At 48.2% G+C, this 25,635-nt stretch overlaps 8 protein-coding genes across 8 annotated transcripts; 4 read left to right on the top strand and 4 right to left on the bottom strand.

Annotated features, from left to right (window-relative positions):
- Positions 1-291: 291 nt before the first annotated feature.
- On the top strand, positions 292-1,157 carry PSV08DRAFT_361651 (uncharacterized protein). Its single transcript, XM_014225801.1, has 2 exons — positions 292-647; positions 806-1,157. The coding sequence occupies exons 1-2, from the start codon at positions 422-424 to the stop codon at positions 892-894; spliced, it is 315 nt and encodes a 104-aa protein (XP_014081276.1). The 5' UTR covers positions 292-421; the 3' UTR covers positions 895-1,157.
- Positions 1,158-1,332: 175 nt separating this feature from the next.
- PSV08DRAFT_292260 (uncharacterized protein) lies at positions 1,333-2,983 on the top strand (the record flags this gene model as incomplete). The annotated part of the gene is made up of 2 exons (XM_014225800.2): positions 1,333-2,494; positions 2,549-2,983. Coding segments are annotated over 2 exons (1,420 nt in total), but the record flags the coding sequence as incomplete, so codon positions are not given.
- A 6,775-nt stretch (positions 2,984-9,758) lies between these two features.
- PSV08DRAFT_292247 (uncharacterized protein) lies at positions 9,759-10,570 on the bottom strand. The gene is made up of 2 exons (XM_066092592.1): positions 9,956-10,570; positions 9,759-9,863 (listed from the first exon to the last, which is right to left on the bottom strand). The coding sequence occupies exons 1-2, from the start codon at positions 10,474-10,476 to the stop codon at positions 9,767-9,769; spliced, it is 618 nt and encodes a 205-aa protein (XP_065949190.1). The 5' UTR covers positions 10,477-10,570; the 3' UTR covers positions 9,759-9,766.
- Positions 10,571-13,599: 3,029 nt separating this feature from the next.
- PSV08DRAFT_179572 (amino acid permease-domain-containing protein) lies at positions 13,600-15,499 on the top strand (the record flags this gene model as incomplete). Its single annotated transcript, XM_014225798.1, has 6 exons — positions 13,600-13,927; positions 13,948-14,006; positions 14,169-14,309; positions 14,356-14,954; positions 15,029-15,199; positions 15,277-15,499. 6 exons carry the CDS (start codon positions 13,600-13,602, stop codon positions 15,497-15,499), a joined length of 1,521 nt encoding a protein of 506 aa, XP_014081273.1.
- A 1,562-nt stretch (positions 15,500-17,061) lies between these two features.
- On the bottom strand, positions 17,062-19,135 carry PSV08DRAFT_39133 (cytochrome P450). Its single transcript, XM_066093515.1, has 5 exons — positions 18,846-19,135; positions 18,662-18,787; positions 18,447-18,606; positions 17,786-18,388; positions 17,062-17,715 (listed from the first exon to the last, which is right to left on the bottom strand). Exons 1-5 carry the CDS (start codon positions 19,110-19,112, stop codon positions 17,303-17,305), a joined length of 1,569 nt encoding a protein of 522 aa, XP_065949189.1. The 5' UTR covers positions 19,113-19,135; the 3' UTR covers positions 17,062-17,302.
- A 61-nt stretch (positions 19,136-19,196) lies between these two features.
- PSV08DRAFT_39129 (uncharacterized protein) lies at positions 19,197-20,098 on the bottom strand. Its single transcript, XM_014225796.2, has one exon. It carries the CDS (start codon positions 20,059-20,061, stop codon positions 19,597-19,599), a length of 465 nt encoding a protein of 154 aa, XP_014081271.1. The 5' UTR covers positions 20,062-20,098; the 3' UTR covers positions 19,197-19,596.
- A 1,061-nt stretch (positions 20,099-21,159) lies between these two features.
- PSV08DRAFT_179105 (major facilitator superfamily domain-containing protein) lies at positions 21,160-22,748 on the top strand (the record flags this gene model as incomplete). The annotated part of the gene is made up of 4 exons (XM_014225795.1): positions 21,160-21,311; positions 21,366-21,738; positions 21,791-21,874; positions 21,924-22,748. 4 exons carry the CDS (start codon positions 21,160-21,162, stop codon positions 22,746-22,748), a joined length of 1,434 nt encoding a protein of 477 aa, XP_014081270.1.
- Positions 22,749-23,329: 581 nt separating this feature from the next.
- PSV08DRAFT_370616 (cytochrome P450) lies at positions 23,330-25,173 on the bottom strand (the record flags this gene model as incomplete). The annotated part of the gene is made up of 4 exons (XM_014225794.1): positions 23,330-23,634; positions 23,735-24,030; positions 24,080-24,201; positions 24,262-25,173. The coding sequence occupies 4 exons, from the start codon at positions 25,171-25,173 to the stop codon at positions 23,330-23,332; spliced, it is 1,635 nt and encodes a 544-aa protein (XP_014081269.1).
- Positions 25,174-25,635: the final 462 nt, after the last annotated feature.

Below are 25,635 nucleotides of genomic sequence, written 5' to 3'. Positions count from 1 at the left end.
AATTGTGTGAGATACAAATGCAGCCCGAAATTCGTGCTTATACGCCATTGCATGTTTTGCATCCATACGTCTGAGTGATGAGCGTCGGAGCAATTGAAAGGCAGTGCAAATTGGAAGCGTGCAAACAGAGGTGATGCCACTGGATTTACCAAGACGCTCGGTAAATTTACCTAAGAGCAAAAAGAAATGTTAATGACGATAATGTGTCGCTCCCTGGCCGCAGGTGGTGATGCGGTGTCACGTGCACTGGCCGCCAATCGCAGCGGAGCCCATTCAAAGCTCACCAGCACCGACGTTCGCGTGCATCCACACCACCGCCGACGCCAAGTACCGTACCAGGACCGCTTGGATTGCTCCCTACAGAGCATCTCCGATAGATCGACGTGATTCATCCGCCCGCGCACACCTCGCCGCCGCCGCAATGCCGACACCCGAGTCCGAACTCTTTCTCGCCAAAAAGCCCAAGGTTGCGCCAACCTTTGATGGCGTCGACTACGAGGACAACAAAGCATTGAAGGCTGCACAGGATGCCATTATCAGGGAGCAGTGGGTCAGGAGCATGATGGCGAGGTTAGTTCGGGAAGAGATGGGCAAGTGCTACCGGAGGGAGGGAGTCAACCATTTGGAGAAGTGTGGACATTTGCGAGGTACGCTTTACTTTCAAATACTTTGAATTATTTGACATTACATTTGAGTGTTTGTAACAAAAAACGACGTTGGGGTTGAGGGCCGACAACATGAGTGTCGGGACTTGTTGCAGAGTGCAAACACAAGCATGGAAATACTGCTGACAATGGCTACATAGAGCGATACTTTGAGCTCCTCAAGGACGCCAAGGTTAAAGGATATCTCTTTGCACAGCAAAACTACGTCGACGAGGCGCTCAAGCGATAGACGAATCCGCAAAGAACGATGGGTGTACACGCGATTACACGAATGCCAGGCGAACCATATGTTACCGAACAGCAACAGGGAACAGCACGAGGACAATGCAGAGGTCGGGTTTCTGGCGGTCGACGGGCATCGTGAGGAGAGATGCGATAGTCTTCTTTACAGGCGAATCTGTACATAAGCGTGCCGTATAAGAGGCTGATGTAGCACGAATTATAGGAACCCAATTCATAACTGCAATGGTACGGTCTATACTTATCTAAACTGACGTGATTCTTTACAAAATATATACATAAATTGTGGAACCCTGGCTATGCTCATTGTTTCTTGTAGTAACCTCTTGTCGTGTCACGATAAGGCCAAGGCTCACTCACTGCACCGCCCCCCACTACCGCGTACCTGCGTCGGCAGCTCCCAACCATAGCAACCAACACTCAGCAAGATGCCTTTTCCGTTCGTGCTGCCGACTACATCAAGTATATCCTTTACCGAATACTTCAATAGTAGCACACATCCCTCATTACCAAACTGTGCGACCACTGCGCGGGGTGTTCTTCGCGACGTGCTAAAGCGGCACAAGCGCATACCGCCTTCCTCACAAGCATCCAATTTTTCAACTGTAATATCCGCGCTCAATGACTATATACCATATCTATTTGCACTGGACGCCGGACTGAGTGGTGCGAGCTGCGCGGGAGAAGAAATCGATCTGGTGCTGGTCAAAGAGCTGGAGGTAGAATGGCGCTCGACACTAGGATCCTCAATCCCAGGGCGCGAGCCTGCAAGAGTCAAGCTGAAGAGCCTGGACAGTGAGCTGTGCTACACTCTGTCGACATTGGCCTATGTCTACAGCCTTCAAGCCCGAGCACAGCTACACACCCTCTACAATGCAACCCTACCGTCCCCTGAACAACGGGCAACGGCGATTGGTGCCGCTATGAAGCACTTTCTCGAAGCAAATTCGATACACACATATCTGTTCAATCGCTCTGGGCAGTATAGTTCGCAGCCTGCGGCTGTTGATATTTCAACGGCGGTGCTGGGGGCGCTTGCAGAGCTCACCATGGCCGAAGCCACCCTAATCACGGTTCTGAAAGACGACCCCTACCCAAGTGTAGTGATAGAGGATAGGAACAAACAGAGCAAAGACTGGATGTTCAGGGGCGTGGAAATCCCCAAAGTCCGCGCGCACTTGTTTGCTCGGCTGTGCCTTGCTTCTGCCGAACACGCCGCGAAAGCTCAAGCTATGCTTGGGCGCTCAACAAAGATCAGCGATGATTTAATCAAGTACGTGGACGATTTGAGACGGACTGCCAAGGGAAAGGCATGTCGTTTTCTCGCGTGTGACGCCGAGGCAGGAGGTAAAACTGGAGAAGGTATTGCGTGGTTACGTGGCGCGAAGAAAGAACTGGGGTTCGCAGCGCTGGGCGCAGAGGAAGATAAAAAGTCTTCGGGTTTGTCTAAACTGAAGAAAGAGTGGCAGGAGAAGCGGGAAGACCGCAAGATTGAGAAGGGGGTAGACTGGGGCACTGATGCGGGAAAATTTGAAGAGGGAAGGATAGTTGATATGCTTCTGAAGAAGTGGGAGAAGCAGAACGACACGGTAATTTTCTTCTCCTACATACATATACGCGAGTCATGTTGTTAACACCTACAGGTTGGCGTTCAACTCATTCCTCCTTCAGAGCCACTGCTTGCAAGTATGCCTTCGGGCCGAGAATATCATACGACAAAGATGTTTGTTGTACCAGCACTCGACGAGCATGCACTCGTCCGTATGAGGGCGCCTCCCGACCCAAGCGAAGCGTTCGAGGGCAACGAAGACGATAGCGCGGACGAAGATGAGCGGGACGCTCCTGCTGGAGCGTTTCCAGGAACAAAGGCAGACTATACTCCGAGTACCAGTTATTACTAACTGTCCGGATCTAAAATCGAGTCAATGTAAAGTCGGTATCCACTAGGGAATGTTTCCGTTGTACAGCCACGTCTGTGTGGGTTGTACGTCGCTCTTCCCGTTGCTTTGGGGTTTGCTTTAACGTCTATGGTTGCCATATCTATTTCACTATCTATAACAAATAAGTGTGATCTAACTATTTTACACATGCAAAAGCCTATCACGTCGAGACCCAAGTAAACGCGTATTGCTTGACTCCCAAACTGCCTATCTGGCTTCTCGCTATCACCAACCAATATTAGTGAAATAATAAGACCGAAGCTTAGAGGTGCCGGACGGGCCAACGCCGCGGACGGGCCAACGCCGGATCGCGTTCTCCAACACCAATTATTCCATCCACTTCAACCACCCATAACGTGACCACAATGCAACTAATTGACGCTGCCCTTGCTGCTATTAATGCTTTAAAGCCTAATGAAAAGCTTGTATATTCTTAAATCGCGAAAAAGTATGGTGTTGATCCAGGAACGCTGAGCCGCCGCCACCGAGGTATTTTGAGCTCTAGACAAGCAGCTACACAGAACTAGTAGGTAGTCTACCCACAACATGAAGCTGAGCTTATTAATTATATTAATAGACTCACTAAGCGAGGCCTACCACCTACACGGAGTATTATTCGAAATATCGCGTTACAGCTAGCTTAGAAGTAGCTTAGATACTACTAGGTTAATCGCTTTGTTCATCGCAACTTATATCTTATTATACTCAAGCGCACCACGCCAATCGATTGTAGTCGGCGCTAAGCTAATTTAGAAAAGAAATACTAGCTCTACTTCAAGCTTCTACGCTAAAAAATTAATTAATATAAAGTAGAGCCGCGGCATATATATAATATAGATAAGAAGGGCTTTATAATTAGAGTACATGTTACAAGTAACAAGAAGGATTCTCTCCTTGACGAAGGGATGGGAGGCAGGGAGCCTATGGAACGTCCACGTCAGAAGGTAATGATCAACGCGGGGCGTAGATCACGTGACTTGGCATCTCGCCAAGACAGGACATCTGGAGATGCCAGGTCCTCTGGAGATGCCAGGACATCTGGAGATGCCAACGACATCTGAGATGCCAGCGGCTTGGCCAGATGCCAGGACTGAAGCAATGAGGATATAAGGATGGATGGATTTCATTATTTACTCTCGTTGTGGTCAACTCAAATTGTACTTTCTTACTAGTATCTTTACTTAATAAGATTGTTACCTGTTAGTCTATAGCAATATAGATTAAGTTGTCTAACCTTTGTTACCTTTCTATCCAAGCACACCACTCCACTGTCTCGCCAGACAAACTTCACGGAACACTAACGTAAGGCTCATCGGCCATAGTGGCGGACCCGACCAGAGCAGTATAGACCCAAACCCCGTGTAACACTTTGACCACCCACGGATTCAGTGGACTTAGGAAGATTAACATTAGGACGCCCGATTAAGATTCAAGGATGTCTCACAATCACTCTCTATCACAGGCTAGCGCCGGTGGACCAGTTCAGAGTCCCGGACAAGGGCCCAATCCAGCAATCGACGACGAAATGCTGACCCCGAGTGACGACGAGGTGGATGACGACGCACACAACTTACGAGAGTTGCGGAATCTTAGGCACCAGGCCACGATCCATGCACGGCAGATGGCCGAGATGCAAGCGATGATCAATCAGCTCACGAGTCAGCTGATGGCCACACCGAACGAAAAGCCTATTAAGAAACCCAAGATGGCTACCCCAGACAAATACGATGGTAACCGAGAAGGGTTACGGACGTTCCTCACCAACATCGAGTTGTACTGCGGCTACAACGATGTGCCAAACGACGAAGAAAAAATACTTATGGCCAACACTTACATGAAGGGAAAAGCGGCGAGCTGGATGCAACCTTATGTGGAGGACTTTCTGACAAACATCGACAACAAAGGAACGAAGGACGAGACACGTACCTTGTTCAGCAGTTGGGCCAACTTCAAGGAGGAATTGGGACGCATCTTCGGGGAGGTAGATGCTGAAAGCCAGGCGGAGAAGGCTATATCTCGCCTGAAGCAGACCAGAGCAGTTTCAGCTTATACGGCGGAGTTCAAGCAACTACAAGCGCGAATCAATTGGGACGATTCGGCACTCCGGACGGTATACGAAGCAGGTCTGAAGGAAAACATCAAGGACGAACTTGTACACTACGACAAGCCGAAGGATTTGTACTCGTTGATCGAGTTGGCAACAAGAATCGACACACGATTATGGGAACGGAAGGAAGCCCAGAAAGGATACAGACTAGGGCCACCCTTTGCCAACACCCGAAGGTATCGGAGCAACAAGGATCACGACGGAGACACGTACATGACCGGCAAAGTACAAGACAAGTCCAAGGATAAGAACAAAACCCGAGGAAAGTTTAACGATGGTCTTTCCAAGGAAGAACGCCAGAAGCGTTACGACAGTAAGGCATGCCTCCACTGCGGCGAAGTAGGACACTTCCGCAGGGATTGCCCGAAGAATGAAGTCAAGCAAGGAGCAGTTAAGATCGGGATGCTACGGATAGCGACACCCTACCCAACTGAGGAACTAGACGAGACCCTCAGCGACCTAGACCTGTACGACGAAGCAAGACAAGCCACCGACGAGGCCTTTGAGCTAGTACAGAAGGCAATAGGACTCCAAGACTTCAAGTGGGACGAACCACTACCAACGGATTGGCAGGTTGAAGGGGCAGAAGTACTACGCCGCCTAAGACACCAACAGTGCTGGATTTGTGGAAATACCAGGCACCAAGCCAACGATTGCGATATCGAAGGACGAATCACAATCACGGGACCCCGAGCAGAAGAGATTGCCTGCAGGGCTGCCCAGGAACAACCCAGGTTCAAGGAATCTGATGACGAGGAGACGCCTCGGACGTTCAGGGAACGAATGGAGCAACACGAGCGCCTACGTTGGGTTGACTGCCCAAGACAGTGCGATCATCACTTGAGGAAGCGAGAAGAAACCAGGAACAACGAGGACGATTGCTGCCACATCAACTTGTGGCATAACGAGTGTCGAGTACAGCATTGCCAGATGCACCAGCCAGGAGAAAAGGAAGCTCACGAAGAGCTATGCTGGATCAATTGTACGACCAATTGCCAGTTCCACAGGGAACAACGACGGAATGCTCGAAAGGTAGACGACTACTACCATAGCACGATATCCGCCGAGGAATGCAATGCGAAGAACTGCAGGATGCACAGAGCTGCAAGACCAAGAGTCACGACGACTAGGGTACCTAGGCAGGGTCAGGAAAGGTCCAACAAAGAAAGGAGCCACGAACGACTCTTATGGACGCATTGCAGGAAGGGATGTACCTTCCACCGACAACAGTTTGAGGACGCTCGCGGAGTGAACGATTACCTCCATAGCACCCTATCAGCAAACATCTGTGAGGCAGACGGATGCCCGATTCACAGAACAAAGAAGCCGGGACCAACGAAGGGGTTTGCGAAGGAAGATATACCGCACGAGAACACCCATTGGAGCTTCTGCTACGACGATCAGTGTAAGATACACTATTCCGCCAAGGACGGCGAAGGCTACTTTCCTAAGAAGAGGAAAAGTGAGCAGACAAAAAAACTAGGATGCCGCCAGGGACAGGGTCACGCTGGTGAAGGCAGTCCTAAAACGACCCTTAAGGAAGTACGCGAACTGGGAGCGCAAGATTTGCGGCTGCAGGCTACGGTACTTATAGACGGACACGAGGTGACGGCGCTCATAGACAGTGGGGCCGCACGAACCGTTATCTCACCCCGAGTGGTGGAGAAGAACAACATACCCTATCGGACTAAGAAGGTGCCGATGCGAGTGGTATTAGCCGACGATAGTCCCACGACATACGGGAACGGCTGGATTCGACTTAAGACCGAGGCAGTACCGTTACGCCTGGCTGGTCAAGAAAGCCGAAGGAAGATTAGTATTATGGATCTTGGTGAGACCGAGATGATAATTGGCTACGACTGGTTGTTAGAACACAACCCTGCCATCGATTGGCAAAAGAAATCGATACACAGCCGAGAACCTGTGCACAAGGTTGCTGGTATACGACGAGAAACACGCCCGACGGATCAACGCGCGCACCCAGATGGGAGATTCGGTGTGATTTCGCCGCATAAGATCGCGAGAATCTATGCGAAGGACCCTCAGAGAGTAGGAGTCATCTGGATACGGCAGGTCGCGACCACGAAGGAAGGACCGGTACCACAGGTTGCGTCCGTTTATGACGAACCATTGCTGGCGGTTCCAGCAGAATACCGAACATCAGAGTTCAAGGAACTGTTCGAGGAAAACGAAGCAACAGACTTAGCAGAACACCAGGATTAGGATCACGAGATCATCTTAGAGGAAGGAGCGAAGTTGAGCCCAGGAGGAATGTACCCTATAGCGCCCGAGCACGATGCTGAGCTGCGGGATTACCTCCAGAAGAACTTGAAAAAGGGATTTATCCGACCAGGATCAGGCCCGATGGCCTCGCCTATATTGTTCGTAAAGAAGCCTAACGGGAAGTGGCGACTATGCGTCGACTACAGGAGGTTGAACAGCGTTACCCGGAAAAATCGATATCCCTTACCACTAATTACAGAGCTCATAGATCGACTCCAGGGAGCCAAGTAGTTTACGAAGTTCGACGTTCGGGAAGGATTTTACCAAATCAGGATCAAAGAAGGTCACGAGTGGATAACAGCGTTCAAGACGAAGTATAGACTGTTCAAGTACACGGTTATGCCATTCGGGTTGACGAATGCGCCGGCAACCTTTCAATCAGTCATCAATAACGCGCTCCACGAATACCTCGGAATCTTTGTTACCGCGTATCTAGACGATGTACTAGTGTACTCCAGCGGCACACGCGAAGAACATGTCGAGCATGTTAAGAAGGTCTTACGGAAGCTTAAGGAATACAAGCTATACCTTCAACCAGGAAAGTGTGAGTTTCACACGCAGGAAACGGAATTCCTCGGATTTATCATCTCAACCGAAGGAGTGAAAATGAACCCCAAGAAGATACAGACTGTACAGGAATGGCCAAAACCCAACACAGTCAAGGATGTTCAATCCTTTCTAGGATTTGCGAACTACTATCGAAAGTTCATCAAAGATTACTCGAAGATCACGGCACCCCTTACGGAGATAACGAAGAAGGAAATAGGTTTCAAATAGGAACAGAAACATCAGGAGGCTTTCAATCAGATCAAGCAGATATTCCTAGAGGCGCCAGTACTCGAGATGTACAACCCTCAACGACCTACTAGAGTCGAGACCGACGCGTCTAACTACGCACTCGGAGCTGTATTATCACAGCAGTGCACGGATAAGAAATGGAGACCGGTGTTCTACCATTCACAGAAGTTCTCAGGAGCAGAACTTAACTATAATATTCACGATAAGGAACTACTTAGAGTAGTCGATGCCTTTAAACAATGGGAGGTGTACCTGTTAGGACTCCCCGACACGATCGAGGTTTTTACCGATCACCAGAATCTGACGAGTTTCATAACAACGAAGAAACTCAATCGACGACAAGTCCGATGGGCTGAGACGCTTGCTCAGTTCGACTTTAAGATAACGCACCGCGCGGGGACGCTCAACGGAGCAGCAGACGCTTTAAGTAGAAGGTCTGATTTGCGCGAAGAGGGTCATAAGGAACCACATGACGCCTTACTTAAGACGATGCCCGATGGCAGTCTGAAGTACAACCAGCCGGAACTAGCTAAGGTAGCTAAGGTGGCCGAGCAGGTAGAAACGCTACAGCAACAATGGCAGCAGCAAGCAGCCAGCTGGCAGTTCGAGCCCGACGAAGTAGGCTCCGACGGACTGTTAAACGACGAACGAGAGTACCGAGATATGGTTTCGAAGGATCGAACATATGTACCTCCACACATAAGATCGAGTCTCATACAGGAACTGCACGAGTCCACGGAATACGGACATGCAGGAATCGAAGAAATGGTTAGACGACTGTCTAAGGTGTTTGCGATACCACGTATGCGTACGAAGGTGCAGGAAATACTAGGCAACTGTTTGGCATGTCACCAGAACAAGCCCAAGAGACATAAGCCCTACGGCCTGTTACAACCCTTACAGCCACCATCTAGACCATGGACAAGTGTAACGATGGACTTCATAGTGAAGCTCCCGAGATCGTTGGAACCAGGATCAGCTCAATTTTGCGACACAATATTAGTAATCGTGGACCGATTGACTAAGGCGGCAAAGTTTGTGCCTACGGAAGAGACTATTACGGCAGAGGAGTGCGCGTACGAAGTCACCAAAGCATTAGTGTCAGAGCATGGGATACCTGAAGAGTTCATCACCGACCGTGATAAACTGTTTACGTCTAAATACTGGAATACATTCCTGGCGAAGTTAGGTGTCAAGAAGAAGCTTTCGACGAGCTTTCACCCGGAAACAGACGGCCAGACGGAACGAACGAACCAGACATTAGAACAATACCTACGGATGTACGCCAACAAATTGCAGGACAACTGGGTAGAGTTGCTGCCGACAGCGCAATTGGCCTACAACAGCACGAGATCTGCAACAACGAAGCATTCGCCGCACTACGCGAACTACGGATATGAGCCGGTAGCTCATCGAGATCCGAAGGACATTGAGAGTATCGCGGTAGGGGCAGACGACAAAGCGAAGCTTATGCGAGATTTGCACGAAGAATTGAGCAAGAATATAGCTCAACGGAACCTCACGACATCCAAAGCAGCGAATAAACAAAGGATTGAGGGACCAACCTTTAAGAAGGGGGACAAAGTTTTCCTGTCACGACAAAACCTGAAAACTAAACGACCATGCAGAAAATTGGACAACCTCCGAGTAGGACCATTCGAGATCCTAGAGGAAATAGGAAAAGTAAACTACAAGTTGAAACTCCCACAAGGCATGCGAATCCACCCTGTCTTTCACAAGAAACTCCTGGAGCCAGCACCTCCAGATGCCGAGCTAGCAACGGACATAGAGCTCGAAGACGACGAGTACGAGGTCGAAGAAGTCAAGGACCTGCGGAAAATCGGTAGTCAGTGGAAGTACTTGGTCAAGTGGCAAGGATGGCCCGAGAGCCACAACACTTGGGAACCTGAAGGAAATCTGACGAACTGCAAGTCACTGGTACGTGATTTCCACCGGAGACAACCGGAGAAACAAAAGTCAACCCTAGAGCGGAGTAATCGGACTCCACGGGGAGAGAAAGGGGAAAAGAATAGTCAAAAGAAGAATCAAGAGGATCAGCCTGTAACCAGCCCGAATCAGCCAACGGTTCGGATAGCGGTGGTTCGACAACAGGAGGGCCCGTACCCCCAGGGGCTGAGCTCCCCTCGGCCTGCTCCTTCGCACGATCTTGGACGGCGATTATCGCAAGATCACGACGCGCAAAGGCACGTTTCCTATTCTTCACTTCCAGAAGCTCACGACGAGCACGCGCAGCGGCCTCTTCAGCAAGAGCAAGTTCCAGCTCTATACGCTCCTGCTCAACCTGGATTTCTTCCCACTCTTTCTCAGAAACGAACAAACTACACTCAGCGCCAACCGAGATACACCCAGCACAACGGCCGGAGGACGTTTCAACGAAGCAACGTATCTTCTTCTCCTCACAGCGCTTACAACGAAAATCCATTTCGACACCCTCCTCTTCAGCTCGCAAAGCACGAGCACGCTTCTGTTCAGTCGAAGTTTGAGCACGGGGGGCACGTTGTTTTTAGACCTTGGGCATGGTTAGGAAGGCTAGAGTCAGGAAAAGGACGGACACAATGGCCTGGGGCCCACCGACCTTATATGCAGCTGACGATTCAACACGCGGCGCGGCAAAACGATAATCCAGGGTATCGGGACGATACGCCTAAGAGGGGGGATAATGTTACAAGTAACAAGAAGGATTCTCTCCTTGACGAAGGGATGGGAGGCAGGGAGCCTATGGAACGTCCACGTCAGAAGGTAATGATCAACGCGGGGCGTAGATCACGTGACTTGGCATCTCGCCAAGACAGGACATCTGGAGATGCCAGGTCCTCTGGAGATGCCAGGACATCTGGAGATACCAACGACATCTGAGATGCCAGCGGCTTGGCCAGATGCCAGGACTGAAGCAATGAGGATATAAGGATGGATGGATTTCATTATTTACTCTCGTTGTGGTCAACTCAAATTGTACTTTCTTACTAGTATCTTTACTTAATAAGATTGTTACCTGTTAGTCTATAGCAATATAGATTAAGTTGTCTAACCTTTGTTACCTTTCTATCTAAGCACACCACTCCACTGTCTCGCCAGACAAACTTCACGGAACACTAACGTAAGGCTCATCGGCCATAGTGGCGGACCCGACCAGAGCAGTATAGACCCAAACCCCGTGTAACAGTACAGTCCCGCTCAGTTAAAATCTTTTCTAAAGCTACTCTCTAGTCTAAATTGAAAAGATTAAATATTTAAGATAGTAATCGCGAATAGATTACACTAATCGTATGTATCTACGCGGATAGATCGTATCTAGATCTAAGCATCATCTACTCTAGCAAATCCAGCTCTATCTAGAACTTATAGCTCTAAGGTTTTAATCTAGATATCTATACTATATATATTACCGCATCACCCACTAGCTAGTTAAATAATAATATTAGTCTCTAATGGCTTAAATAAGTGTTCGATCTAGCTACTAAGCTAAAAGCTTAATCTTCTTACTAATTACTTACTATAGATAGGCACTATAGTTATATAACAATGGATTTTATTAACTATTGTGATTAGAATAAGATACTATTAGCTATATTCCTACTATACTTAACGCATACGCTGCAGCCGCTTAATATTAGATTATTTAAGCTACTATCTACCGCATACTTAAATAAGCTATTAAACTTCACCGATACTAGCTAGGGGCTAATACTATTTACTAAATCTTACTTCTTCCTAATATTCTAGAGAGCTTAGTGCGCAGCGTTTAAGGAATTATTAATTCTTTATGCTTTTAAAGCTACTAGACTCTTACTATTTAATCTAGAAGTTATACTCTAAAAATTTAAAACTATAGCTACTAATAGCGATAGAGACGCATTAGTAGTATTAGCTTCTAATTGGCGGACGATTCGGCAGCTACTTAATCTACCTACAAGTAATAGATTAATCTCAGCACTTAATAGAATTATAATAAAACTATCCGCTAATATAGAGTTTCTTCGGCGGGAAAACGAGCAGCTCTAGGCAGCTCTTATTAATAAGAGGTAGCAGAAGGAGCGTATCTAGCCTAGTACGCTCAAGCTATCTAATAATTATTATAGTGGAGCTACTTTCTGGTCTCCACGGAAGGTGCGAGAAGCTCGCTAGTAATATAAGTAGAAACAGCGCGATTATAAGGAGTTATAACGCTAAAAAGCTATCGCGATTAAAGCTAGAGAGGAGAGAAAGCTACTTAAAGCTTAAGAACTAGATGCGCGGTGGTGGGCGCGGGTATAGGCAAAACTAGATCGTGAGAGGTAGAAAGCTGAAGTAGCTACCTACTGAATAGCTCGCTAAGCTGCCTATAAACGACTTTAGAAAGCTATCAAAATCTCTAAAATAGGTAAGAAGCCTAGCACTAAGCGCTATACCAAGCTAGTATTTAAAAATATTATCGTTGGTGGTAGTAGTGGTAGTGCAGAGCCAGCTAATTGATTAGCTGCACTACTATTACTACGCTCGCGTTTAGGCCGCCCCATTAAGCTGCTAGTCAAATATTAGTAGATAGATCTAATTAATGATATTATTAGATTGATACACTAAAATTTCTTGCGATAATAGCTTTTTTATAGAGCTCTACAGCTTCAAGTTTGTGATAGTATTGTTGGGGAAAAATCCGGCGTTGGCCCGTCCGCGGCGTTGGCCCGTCCGGCACCTCTATCCCAACAACCGTCCGACCACCAAGCAGTAACTGGCATCACCTCAAACAACACCATGCGATGGAAGCACACCCATATCCACTCCAGCACGCCGAGTCGCAACGACCCTTTTTGCCAAGTTGGACCTGATATACCCCGGAGACCTCGGTTTACAACAGTACGCGTTTAGACATACCAACTTGGCCGCGTATTCTACGTTGGGTACACAAACCCTTAGTGTTTGTGTAGTACACAGCTTAGCGTCTGTGAGCCCTTGAAACACGAACCCCGGCGACCGAACAATTCCCCCCCCGCACATCACTGTAACTGATAAAGAGATAGGCGAAAGCGGCGCTGTTCTTCTGCATCCAATCGTACGCCCGCGTCGCTCTGTTATCGCCGACCTCGTCACTCTCAACGGGGGTACGCGTTCGACCACCCCGGTATCGCTGAGCGATCACAATACTAAAGTAGAGTATGCTTCAGGTGTGTGGGTCTGTGTGTGGCATGTCCTACGGATCGCGCGCATTTATACACAGTAAGTAGAAGAGAAGGCGTTGGTTTGGGAACATGAGCAGGGGGGACGCCGGAACTGTGCGTAATGTGTTGTGGTGGGTTGAAGCGCGTAGAGTACATGCAGGTATGCTAATTCCGCTCTTGAAAGTGTAGGTGAAGATGTATATATGTTAATATACCATTTTTTTTGGGAGGGCGTTACTCCCCGAATTACAGGGAGACGCAATAACGTTGTGAGACAAGGTCTTTACTCATTAAACTCCTTACTTCTTTTTTTTCATCTGGGGAGAGGTACCCGACACAATTGGAAGCTTCCTTTCTGATTGATCTGGGTTTTTTTTCCCTTCCACAAATATACAAATGCAACAAGAACAATGACCACATTTACGATCCGCCCTGTGGCTGAGGAGCCCGTGACGGCAAGCCCACCGGACAGCGACTACCCCTACAATGCGAAGCAGCCCTTTAATGCGGACGAAGAAGCGCTGGCTGCGTTAGGATACAAGTCTGAATTCAAGAGAGAGTTTTCGCTCTTCGCCACGTGCGCGGTGAGCTTTGCGATTCTAGGGCTGCTTCCGAGTTTTGCGTCGACACTATTTTTCAGCATGGGATATGCGGGTACCGCAGGCATGGCTTGGGGGTGGCCAGTAGCGATGATTGGCATTCAGTGCGTGGCTATGAGCATGGCGGAGCTGTGTAGCAGTATGCCTATACCAGCGGAGGAATGTACTATGCTGCTGCCGTGCTGGCGCCTCCAGCATGGGCACCGTTTGCATCATGGGTTACGTGCTGGAGTAACTGGCTGGTGCAGATTACGGGCGCTCCTTCTGGCCAGTAAACATACATATTTCGAACTTTGGGAAAAAAAAAAGAAAAAGGGATGAGTTGTGCTGACTGTGTGAACGCTCAGTGAACTACGGAATTTCATCCATGATCCTCGCAGCGGCGAGTATCACCAACCAACCTCCACACTTTCCTGCTTGCATCCTGCATCATGATCATCCACGGCCTCATCTCATCGATGCCAACGCGGTGGCTGGCCCAATTCAACTCTGCAGGCTCGACTTTCAACTTCCTCGCCGTTGTCGCCCGTCCTCATCATGATTCCCACGGGCACTGATCGCCCTGAGCGCGGCCTCTCGCGCTTCACTCCCTCTAGCGAAGTCTGGGGCACCATCCACCAGGGTACTTCGTTCCCGCCGGGCATCTGCGTGCTCATGTCGTTTATCGGCGTCATCTGGACCATGTCCGGCTACAGCGCGCCCATCCACCTCTCGGAAGAATGCTCAAACGCAAGCGTTGCTGCGCCCCGCGCCATCCTCGCTACTTCGACTATCGGCGGCATTCTAGGCTGGGCCCTCCAGCTCGTTGTCGCTTACACCGTCGTCGATATCCCCGCTGTAATTGCGTCCCCGCTCGGCCAGCCATTCGCCGCCTGTCTGATGCAGTGCATGACGCAGAAGATGGCCCTGTGCATCCTCGCGCTGACAGTCATCGCGGGTTTCACTATGGGCCAGGGTTGCATGCTTGCGGCGAGCAGAGTCACGTTTGCGTATCCGCGTGATGATGTCTTTCCTGGAAGTGACATCTGGAAGGCGGTTAACCCGTATACCAAAACCCCCGTCAATGCCGTCTGGGGAAATGCTTTTATTGGTATTTGTCTTCTAACCCTTATTTTCGGGGGCGATCTGGCTGTTGGCGCGTTGTTTTCGATTGGAGGTATTGCTGCGTTTATATGGGGTTTTTTTTCGCCCGAGATCTTTTCTGGATGATCCTTTTGTTTGCTAATGCTTTGACCTTCAGTTCTTTTGCTGTTCCCATTTCCATTCGCGTTCTCTTCGTCGGAGACCGCTTCAGACCTGGTCCGTGGAACCTAGGCAAGTACTCTATCGCTTGCGGTACTGTTGCCTGCTCTTTTGTTGCTCTTATGATCCCGGTTCTCTGCTTCCCCAGTGTCACTGGCCCGCAATTGACGTAAGTTTTTTCTTCCTTTTTTGTTACGATTGTTTTTCTTTTCATTCATAAACAAAAAACTGACAAATTCGTAACAGCGCTAAAACTATGAACTGGACATCTCTTTGCTACGGCGGCCCGATGTTCATCATCATTTGTTGGTGGTTCATCTCTGCGCACAAGTGGTTCACGGGTCCCAAGGTAAATGTTGAGCATATGATGATGGGCCGCGATGTCATCGTAGTAGATGACCAGGAAGTGGCAAGTGTTAGTGTTAGTGATGCTACCAATGTCTCTTCGGATAAGATTGTCAAATCATGAAATGATGATGCCTATTGATGTTTGTACCTGGTATCTATGTCCAGTCGCAGGAATATCTTTTATTAGAGAAATTGCAAATTTTACATGTTGAATGGACACAACTAAGAAAAGCTCACAGAATCACGTTTTCACAGTTTGTTGTTGTTGGGGTGACGACATAGAATACACCTCCAGAAGTGACAAAGTCATAGCCTGAAAGTTTATTCCACGCTTACCACGTGAACGGTCTCAATACCTGGCTTACACCGAGTTCATTCTTAGTTCATATTGAGGTGAGCATTGCTGACGTTGTCTTCGCTGCAATGAGCCGCTTAGACCTATTGCTAGAAATTGGTAGGTGAGCAGAAGATGGAGAAGAAAACACATTTTTTTTAAGAGATAGGCTTGTAAAATAAGGCGAGTATGTATTATGCTAACATGAGAGAGTAAGCAAGAGGAGAGAGTTTGATTACGATGAAGGAGAAACAGCAAAAGAGAGACTTTACAGAAGCACCTACATTGTAAAAAACTATCTCTTAAATATCGCCAAGTTATGAAATTCCATGTAATTACTATCTTACTTTTGATTGAAAATACTACTGGTAAAGTAGTGAGACATGCAGAGACATACATCTCATGGAACAGCGCATCATTCACTAGCAGTCGAGAGGCGCGTAGCAACAACAAGGCGTACATAAGGAGGTTAATCAAGAGACCAGATATGAGGCAGTTTTCTGAATGAATCACCGTAACAACTCCAACAGCGATAACGCAACCACCCTCGCCCTCCCAACACAGCTAAAGAGGTCATGGGATCTATAAGAGCTAGCCAAATATATATAGTTAAGTGCCGTTGATGAGATATCAAGTTCGGATGGATTCGTGCCGTTGATGAGATGTAGGGAATTCGGTTCTTTGCGCATCTATTATCATTGCTAACTTCAAAGGAGGCGATATGGCGAATATATGGGCATAGGAGCGCTTTGTGCAATGTGTTCTTATTGCAACCATAGTTTATTGTCTCATCGCAACCGCAGTTCGCTGTGCTACTGCCTTCGTCGTAACTAAATTTTAGTTATTATACCTAATAGAGATTTTTTTATTTAATATATACCCGTTGAGAGGCTTTAGTAGTAATACTAACCTATTTTTTTAGGATTTAACAGGGTCTCGCAGAGGTCCACTCGAGTTCTTTTATTACGTACTTTAACTGTAAAGTCAATTTTTTTGATACCCGATTCTAGCAGGTTGGGGTGTGGCCTGCTATTCTTTTCTAAGATAATTGATCTGATACGCTATATAGCAAACAGAGGGAAAAAAGTCAAGCGATATATAGTTAAACTCAGACTTAGTGTAGTGCGAAAGGAAATCTAGGCACCTACGTTGACAGGTAAATGCTGTGGCAAACATATGGCCAACTAGTAACTCCGCTATGTAGTCATCGATAGTAAAGGCTCTACCATTGTACCAGCAAGAGTAGCAATAAAGACATTTTCACCATCTTTGACTGTTGAGTCGTCGACTAAATTCATAACATGAGCAGTGGTCAAGCGAGATTGAGCTTTGAAAGAGTCAAGAGTAATGGATGGTGCATCAAACCGGGTGAGTTTGACTACGGCTTTTATGTGCAACCCCGGAAATACCATACAAAGGAACAAATAGATGCGTGAAGATCTTCTTGAAATCCTCGTGAAGTCCTGGGCCTTGGAGTCTGTCGGCCCACACAGTCCAATAACCCATCCAGCACTTTCTGCCATTCCATGTACCTCATCCCACCAAAGCTGTACTACGACCCATACCATGCCTAACGCTCTCCTTGTTTATTTACTTCCTGCGCCTAAGCAGCACAGTTGTGGAAGGATCCGAGTACAGAAACTCATCTGCGTTCAGATTTGCAGGTCTAGTCACACCCTCCGGATACTTCATGTCGTATCTAGTGATAAGACTAGCGAGCACAACCTTGAGCTCATTAGATGCGAAGAAGCGCCCAGGGCAAGCATATTTTCCATGGCCAAAATGCAAGTGATTCTTGTCCGTCGTTGCAAACTGATGTTTGTGCTCCTGTCCTAGGATCTGTCTCATGTTGTAGTAGCGAAATCCGTCAAAGGTATCAGCATTAAGGATGAGAGATGGATCTTTGGACGTTGCTTCCGAGGCAAGGCAGATGTGTGTGCCTTGCGGCAACTGTGTACCGTCGGAGAGAGTGATTGGGGTTTTTACGATTCGATGGAAGCTTACTGTAGGAGAAGTCAGTTTACAAAAGGAACAAAGACTGGAAGAAAAAGGGGTACAGGGAGGCGGACCTACATAGACTAGCTGGGCTTAGTCGCTGGGACTCTTTCAGGAAGCTGTCCATCTTGCGCATTCTGGTAAGAGTTGGCTTTCCCCAGCCTCCATCCTCTCTAAGCACTGTCTCAACCTCTTCTCTCAATGGATCAAAGTACTCGGGTCTAGCGCACATGTCGTAGATGGCATGCGCACCAGCCCTTGTTGTTGTATCCACTGACGCCAGGATGAGGATAAGCTGCCGTTGGGCCAACTTTTCCGGCCGTTGTTCGTCTCCAACGCCATTATCCATCATCCACTGCAGGAAGTCGTTTGGCTTGACGTAGTCTGGATCACACTGCGCTTGACGACGGCGGGAGATGATGGGAAGCAGCGCCTTTCTTGCCTGGCGCATATGAGCATGTAGTCTCCAGCTCGATGGCAGACACATTGCAACAGCGGGCCGCATCCATGGAGGGAAACAACGCATGACCATGACTGTAAAAGCCACTTCTCGAGCGTAACCCATAGAAGCATGAAACCACTCTTCGTTGCGGCCATCGTGCTCACCGAGGAATACACGGTTTGAGATTCTCGCAATGATGAAAGCGAGAACTTCGTAGATGCGGACTTGGATCCACTCGTCTGTTCCATGTTAGCCGATCCGTCATGGATGGGACATACCTCACAGGTACACACGGACCTTTACACTCCGGAATGAGCGTATCCATAGCCTGGTCTGCTTCTTCCTTCATCAATGCAGAATATGCGGCGAGATTAGGTGTCAGTTTGGTCTGAAGGAGATGCGTATGCAAATTTCCCTCGAGCATAATCTCCGAGGCAGTATAAGGCCCACATATGTTCTGTGTCAACTGTATCAGAATTCAGCAGCTATTAGCCTTTGGATTGATTCCCTACCGCGATCAGTGCCTCGACGGAGTTAAGCTTTTCGTGCGAAAGATTGCGCAGCTCGTCAACATATTTGTTGGGTATGACTACCAAATCTCGGTCATTGCGTGAGAGTCTGAAGATGGCATCCTTGAACTACGAGTGTGTTAGTAGGTTTGTGTTTTCGCCATCTGTTTGCTTTTCAAGACGTTACCTTGCGATAGCCCTCGTTGATCTGAGGTTGTGCACCCTTTGAGAAGCGTAGGCGTACAAGGAACGCAGGCTCAAAAATGGATCGATACCCAGCGTACGGCGCTCTAAGAACATGTTTGGATTGTGAAGCAGCTTTCAGCACAAATGACGTGCAGTATCCGATTAAGAGAATATAAATGCAAAAGGTCGTAGCACTCGAGCTGCTGAATTTGCCATTGAAATGTTGATGATTAACAGCCACAGAGGCACTTTCGTTCATGTGATCCATGGTTGTTTGCACCAAAGTTTGTGTTGTTACAATTTTCACTTTGATTTCATTCAATGTTGATATAAATGTAGAATTTCTAACAACAGCCGGCCGAATCTAACCTTCCATCTCGTATAACCGCCTGCTATCCCACTCAATGCTTAGAAATATCATGTGCTCAAATCTTATGAATGGAACTCTGGGGCGTTTGAGCATGAAGTGGCGCCGTCAGCCAGCAACAGGTAAGGGCCGAACAGGATGTGTCCACGACAGGGGTTTTGAAAGTCCTATGATAATGAGAGTACGGGTCCCAGTCTCGAAACGAGCAACCAGGTCGGGTGAATGGGGAGCTATTTGGTGGTGCATGGGATGAGGAAGGATCCGAACCTCCTGCCACTTTCGCAAGCCATCCCCCGTCCTCCCTTAACCCCGTTCCGCGGAACACCCTAAGGCCCCCGAGAAGACGTATGTCTCGGTTCACCCCCACTCGGTAAAACACCGCCGCCTATTCATCATTGACTATATGCGCCGATGCGCGAACCAGACTCATACGGCGCTTGAACTCGGCAGTATATGCTGCGTCAATAAACTCGACAATCTTATCTATCTTTTTTCCATCTTCACTCATGGTCAAAGTGAACATGTACTCATTCCTATATTCTCCCGCATCCGTATCCGCTCGATTGCTGCAATGCAACACGACTCTCCGTGTTTCAGCGTCAACAACAGTCTCGTCATCGCTGATGACTGAAAAATGAACGGCCCGAAATGCAGAGAGCATTGGCCCCATGAATGTTTGGTAGTCGGCGTTTGGGCGTGGAGGTACTTCCAGTGTAGCCGGCAGGGTATGGTGAACACAAATTGGGCTTCGGATGGCCATGATAGCCTGCAAGTCCCACTGATTGTAGGATTGGATAAAATCGAGCGCCGTGGCGATTAGCTGATCTCGGCTCGGAGCTGTGCGTGACATATTGGGAAATGATAGGCTGAAGTTGGATGGACAAGGAAAAAAAGGGAATTTTGTGTCAGATTTATTTGTGTTGGTCAGAGTATCGCGATTGGTGCAAAGGTGACATTCTCCACCAAAATTAGTCTTCTGGTGGCCTTAGTGATGCATATGCATGTGACATGATTTTTTTCTGTTTGTACCACACACGGGAAAGGTAAGCGACCTGTTACCGGCATAGCCTAATCTTCCGGTGAGCAGCATGTTACTGTAGCAGAGAGACAAACTGGCATACCTTGCATGAAGAGGAGCATGGTGCTCAAGAACTATGCTAAAACTAGTCAGAACATAGCATATAGTGGGTGGAGCAGGGCGTAAAGCGTAGGAACATTAGCCTCAAGGATTACAATTGAAGCTTCCTTGGCTCATGATACGGCCTAATGTCTAGTACAATAGAGCTCTTCTTGAGGGGGCAGCGCCCCCAGATTATAAAAGACAAATATAGCAAGGGAGAGGTCTGATTGAGTGTGAGCTGACCCAGAAGCAAAGGAACACGTGCCTCGATGAAATGTGTTGTACCAAGATGGAATACCCATGTCACTGTGTCCGAGGAGCCTCCTGGTAATCTTGTGCAGGATGGGTAGCGACTAATGCATGCAAGGACTGGGACAGCAAGGTAGCATTGCTTGTCAGGTCTACACAAGCTTGACCTTGCTTGGCTTGTCAGACGGGCCGTTACCGAACGCCTCCGCGGATGCTCCCACAAACGCCAGCTTTAGAGCTGTTAAATTTAAATCCGTTAACCCCGACGAGGCAGTGAATGGTCTCCACAAACTCCGGACACTAACCCCACTAGCGCGCAAGGCTGGGTTTGGAGCAACACAAGGGTTGCCCTTATGTCTTCTTTAGGCAAAGTCTCGAGCTAGGGCAATAAAGTCCTTTGTTACATGACTACATGACAGTCCGGAAATTTCAGATACTAATTGGGATACGCCACAAGTTTTGCGACCTTCTTTATGAGCTTGTGAGCTTTGGAGATTCTTAGAACACTACATCCCAGTCATGGCGGACCAAAGTACCAAAGATGGCACTGCTGTGTCAAACACTACAAACGATGCCAGCATGAACGGTACAGCTGTAGACGATGTCGAGAAGACGGTAACGCCGATTGTTGTCGATTGGGACTCGCCAGACGACCAGCAGAACCCCATGAACTGGCCGAAGAGCAAGAAGTGGTCTACTATCACTCTGGTGGCTTATATCACCTTTGTCACGTAAGTTGACCAGCAAAAGTTGTAGCAAAGCATTTACTGACTACGCTTTGACAGTTCATTTGGTTCCACCATCTTCGCGCCTGGTGTCCCGGAATTGCTGAGAGATTTCCACAACACTAGTGATGAACTCGCAACCTTCATCGTCTCGATCTACATTCTCGGCTTTTGCGTTGGGCCTTTGCTCCTTGCGCCACTCAGCGAAGTCTACGGTCGCTTCCCGGTCTACTACATTGCCAACATCCTTTTTCTCATCTTTTCCATTGCATGCGCAGTGAGCTCAGGCATGGGCATGTTCATCTTCTTCCGCCTGTGTCAAGGCATCACTGCTTGTCCGCCACTGGTTCTTGGTGGAGGGACTATTGGTGACTTGATGGCTCCGGTTGATCGAGGACGGGCCCTTACCATCTGGTCAATGGGACCCCTACTTGTAGGTCATTGAAAGATATCCAATCAACGACAGAGCTGACTGGTGATGCTAGGGACCCGTGGTTGGACCTGTGGTTGGTGGTTTCATGGCTCAGAACATTGGGTGGCGTTGGACCTTTTGGTTTACTGCAATTATGGTAGGAATGGAAACTAGACACAAGTAGGAAAACGGCTGACAATATTCAGACTGGTGTCGGCGTCATAGCATCACACTTCATCCTACGAGAAACCTATGCACCTACTCTGCTGGGCAAGAAAGCTGCGCGACTTCGAAAAGAAACCGGCGATCCCAACTACAAGTCGAAATTCGACAAAGGCCTTAGCCCAGCGCAATACTTCAAGTCGGCTATCATTCGTCCGACCAAGATGTTGTTCTGTTCACCCATTGTCGCCATCCTCGCCCTCAACATGTCCATCATCTACAGCTACCTCTACTTCCTCTTCACAACATTCACATTCGTCTTCCAAGGACAATACCACTTCAACGCCGGGGAGTCTGGCCTCGCATACCTAGGTCTAGGTGTAGGCTTTATCCTTGGACAATTCGGCGTCGGCAGTGCTGCAGACAAATACTACAAGCGCAAAGCAGCCGAAGGACCCACAAAACCGGAACACCGCCTCCCTCCCCTGATTGTCGGTGCGTTCCTGATCCCTGCAGGTCTGCTGTGGTACGGTTGGACGGCTGAGTATGAAGTGCACTGGATTGTGCCTATTATTGGGACTTCGTTCATCGGCTTCGGCATCATGTGCGCTTTCCTTCCAATCCAGATGTACCTCATTGATACATTTGGTGTCTATGCCGCAAGTGCCTTGGCCACGAACACTGTGGTTAGATCGTTGTTCGGAGCTTTCCTTCCGTTGGCTGGACGCCGTCTGTATGCTGCTCTTGGACTTGGCTGGGGTAACAGTACTTTGGCTTTCATTGCTCTTGCCATGACTCCAGTTCCGTTCTTGTTGCTCAAGTATGGAGAGAGCATCAGGACGCACCCAAAGTTTCAAGTGAATTTGTAGATCTGCTTGGCAGACTATCGACTTCCTGTGTCTCTTTTTCGTGTCGAAAAGACTCTGTGGGATTTGGATTTAGACAACATGAGTCTGCGCGATGGTGAACGCCAGATGGATATGTAATGGTACTCGGCCTCGAGAACCGATAAATGCTAGATTCTTCTTCTTGATAGTTCCTTGTAATCACAAGTATTTCTCTTCTACAAAGGCCTCTGTGAATCTGCAGCTAACGCTCCAGTAGAGTTTTGATCTATATCCACTCTAAAGGACACTAGCAGAATGACTCATGAAAGGCTCCTTCGAACCCAAACAAGAACTTGGGGCGTAAAGTACCCGAGCTTACACAGTAATTTTGATTAAATCTACTAGTAAGAATCTTCTATGGACCGGCTTGGCTTCAAGCTTAACTGAACCAATTATGATTGAAGAATCTGCCTAGCTATTTTAGGACTACAAAGTGGACCTATCTCCATAGCTCGAACAGCCCCGCCCCCTGCTAGCGGACTCCACCAGATCGACGTCCGGGTAAGTACCTTACGCCCCACTTACTTTGACTTCTTGCTCTCAGAGGCTGGTATCAACATACCTCACTTTAGGCCTCCAACCTTTCTTTCAGTGAACTTGAGATTCAAAGCACCCATAGCCGCGGTAAACTGCGTCTTCATGTCCCTTTCAAACGCCGTACCGTTTTCGCCATCCGCAAGGCAGACGTCGAATCGATGAAGCAGTTTTGCGGCTGTTGTGCGCAGATTCATGAGCGCGAGCGGTTTCCCGATGCAATTGTATGGTCCTGCGGAAAATGGTGCGTAGGCGCTTTTTTCCTTGACGGAGGTGGAGGATTTGTACCAGCGTTCGGGAATAAATTTGTGTGCATTCTCGTAGATGGCTTCGCCTAAAGATACCATGGTTAGTTTTGATGATGCGAGAGTCCAGCGGGTTGGGTTGTGGGTTGAGTTTGAGGGTTGTGAAGGGAGGGAAATGTCAAGACTTACTCCTCCCAATAACGTATTGTGGGCACGAGACGGTAGTGTTGCCGGGTATGTATGTATCGCCAATCTCAAGACCTTCAGGCGGCGTCGTACGTTGCAAGCCTGTACCAACAGGGGGGTGCAGTCGCAGCGTCTCATCGATGACTGCATTCAGATGCTCAAGATATTGCAGTGGTTGGTGCAATATGTCGCCGTTGGGACTAACATGAGGTGTGATTTCTTGTCGGATTAATTCAATGTGTTCTGGGTTTCGGACAAGCTCGTAGAAAAGACTTGCCAACGTTGTTGCCGTAGTGTCACTACATCCAAGTCAACAAGGTCTTTGCGCAAACGTAGGGGCTAACGCACCTTCCGGCTACGACGATAAGCTGCGTATCGCCTTGTAATACTTTCAGCTCTGCACCAGATGGTTTAGTTCCGTTGTAGGGCTTGAGCAACGTGTATAGGATGTCCGAAGTGATTGTCTTCTTCTGAACTTCAGATTAGTACATATATAAAAATCGTATTTCTGTTAAGTTAGGCATACGTACTGTCATTCTCTCATCCAGCCTGTCACAGCAATAGCGGATAAAACTCCACCATCCATTTGTTGCAAATGGTATCGACACTAGTACCCGAAACATCCACGTCGGTAACATCAATCCCAATGGTGTCATTGCTTCCCCCACCAATTGCACTGCCCAGTGCAGCTGATCAGTCTTGAGCATATCGAATCCCTCGCCGAATGCCAGGTCTCCCATAACATCAAAAGTATAGAGATTGAACACCTCGGTCACATTTATAGAGCTGTCCTTGGAGACTGCAGCTTCGATTTTACCAACAAGTTGTTCCTGGAACACACGCATCCTTTGTTCGTAACCGCGCATTGACTTTTCTCCAAAAGCCTGGCTCCAGATTCGTCTTCGTCGGTCATGCAGGCTACGGTTTCGCGTTGTTTGCATGGAAACCATGGGAAGAGTGAGATCATACCAGTCTGCTTTGGTACACTGTGACTGTGGCCCGTAGATTGCTTGTACAGCTTTGGGATGTGTAATGGAAAGGTCAGATGAACCAACGCGAACGAAGGAGCCATATGCTTTGTGTAGAGAGAAGAGCTTTTCGTGTGCGTTGAGTTTGGTGATGTGCAAGGAAAGGTACAAGTTGGAGATTCGAGAGCCCACAGGGCCAGGAAAGTGATGGAGAGGACTGAAAAATAGACGATAAGTAATAAGGCTGGTGTAGAGGCCAAGGAGATAAAGGGAAACATGTGTCAGAGCGTCTTTCAAGGCTTCACTAACGTTGAGAGAGTAGGTGAAGGTCGAAAACGAGACATATGTGACGAGAACGAGCAGCAGAAGCTGTAGATAACAAGTACCATACATGTGATGTTCAGAACCATGCAGATAAACGATGTGAGTAGCTACTCCTGCGAACAGGATCAAAAAATTGCGAAAAAGCGACATTCTGAGTTGAGGATTGCAAACTTCGGGGGAGCTGAAGGTTGTCGAGATATGCTGTCCACCTAGTGATGGCCTCCCATACAACGTCTGCTTCTAACTGTGGAGACATACGGAAGGAAAATTTCGGCACGTGTGATTGCATATCCAAGCATGTTGCATGTTGTAGGCGCACACTACTTGGGATGCTGGCAGCACATGGAGGGCGCCAACTTGCGGCAACCGCAAGCTTCCGCTCATAGAACCGATGTCGCATCCACGGTATCGCCGATATTCCCTTTCGGTAGAGTCTTTACTCCTCAGGACAGGGACTGTTGTTCCGTGTGTGCAGCCACGCATTCTAGTTGCATCTACGGCGTGTAGCCCAACAGTTTCACCTCATGCCAGTACTTTGTTTGCACGTATTTGTCGGTCCGTCTATCAGCAATACTCCGGAGGTGCAATGCAGTCGCGTTTTTGAAGAGCATA

This window comes from Bipolaris maydis, assembly GCF_028858645.1.
Source record: "Bipolaris maydis strain C4 unplaced genomic scaffold PSV08scaffold_6, whole genome shotgun sequence".
Taxonomy (NCBI): domain Eukaryota; kingdom Fungi; phylum Ascomycota; class Dothideomycetes; order Pleosporales; family Pleosporaceae; genus Bipolaris; species Bipolaris maydis.
The sequence above is the reverse complement of the archived record's forward strand: the minus strand, read 5'-3'. Positions and strand labels throughout refer to the sequence as shown.

Bases quoted from the DNA above. Each gene is read 5' to 3' on its own strand.
- PSV08DRAFT_39129 (XM_014225796.2), bottom strand. From the start codon at position 20,061: ATGTCACGCACAGCTCCGAGCCGAGATCAGCTAATCGCCACGGCGCTC.
- PSV08DRAFT_361651 (XM_014225801.1), top strand. From the start codon at position 422: ATGCCGACACCCGAGTCCGAACTCTTTCTCGCCAAAAAGCCCAAGGTT. The intron at 648-805 runs GTACGCTTTACT...ATGGCTACATAG, and splicing joins GAAGTGTGGACATTTGCGAG to AGCGATACTTTGAGCTCCTC.
- PSV08DRAFT_292247 (XM_066092592.1), bottom strand. From the start codon at position 10,476: ATGGATTTTCGTTGTAAGCGCTGTGAGGAGAAGAAGATACGTTGCTTC. The intron at 9,864-9,955 runs GTCAGATTTCCT...GATTTTCCGCAG, and splicing joins GTACCAGTGACTTGCAGTTC to GTCCTTGACTTCTTCGACCT.
- PSV08DRAFT_39133 (XM_066093515.1), bottom strand. From the start codon at position 19,112: ATGGATCACATGAACGAAAGTGCCTCTGTGGCTGTTAATCATCAACAT. The intron at 18,607-18,661 runs GTAGGGAATCAA...CAGTTGACACAG, and splicing joins CCGTCGAGGCACTGATCGCG to AACATATGTGGGCCTTATAC. The intron at 17,716-17,785 runs GTAGGTCCGCCT...CTTCTCCTACAG, and splicing joins ACTAAGCCCAGCTAGTCTAT to TAAGCTTCCATCGAATCGTA.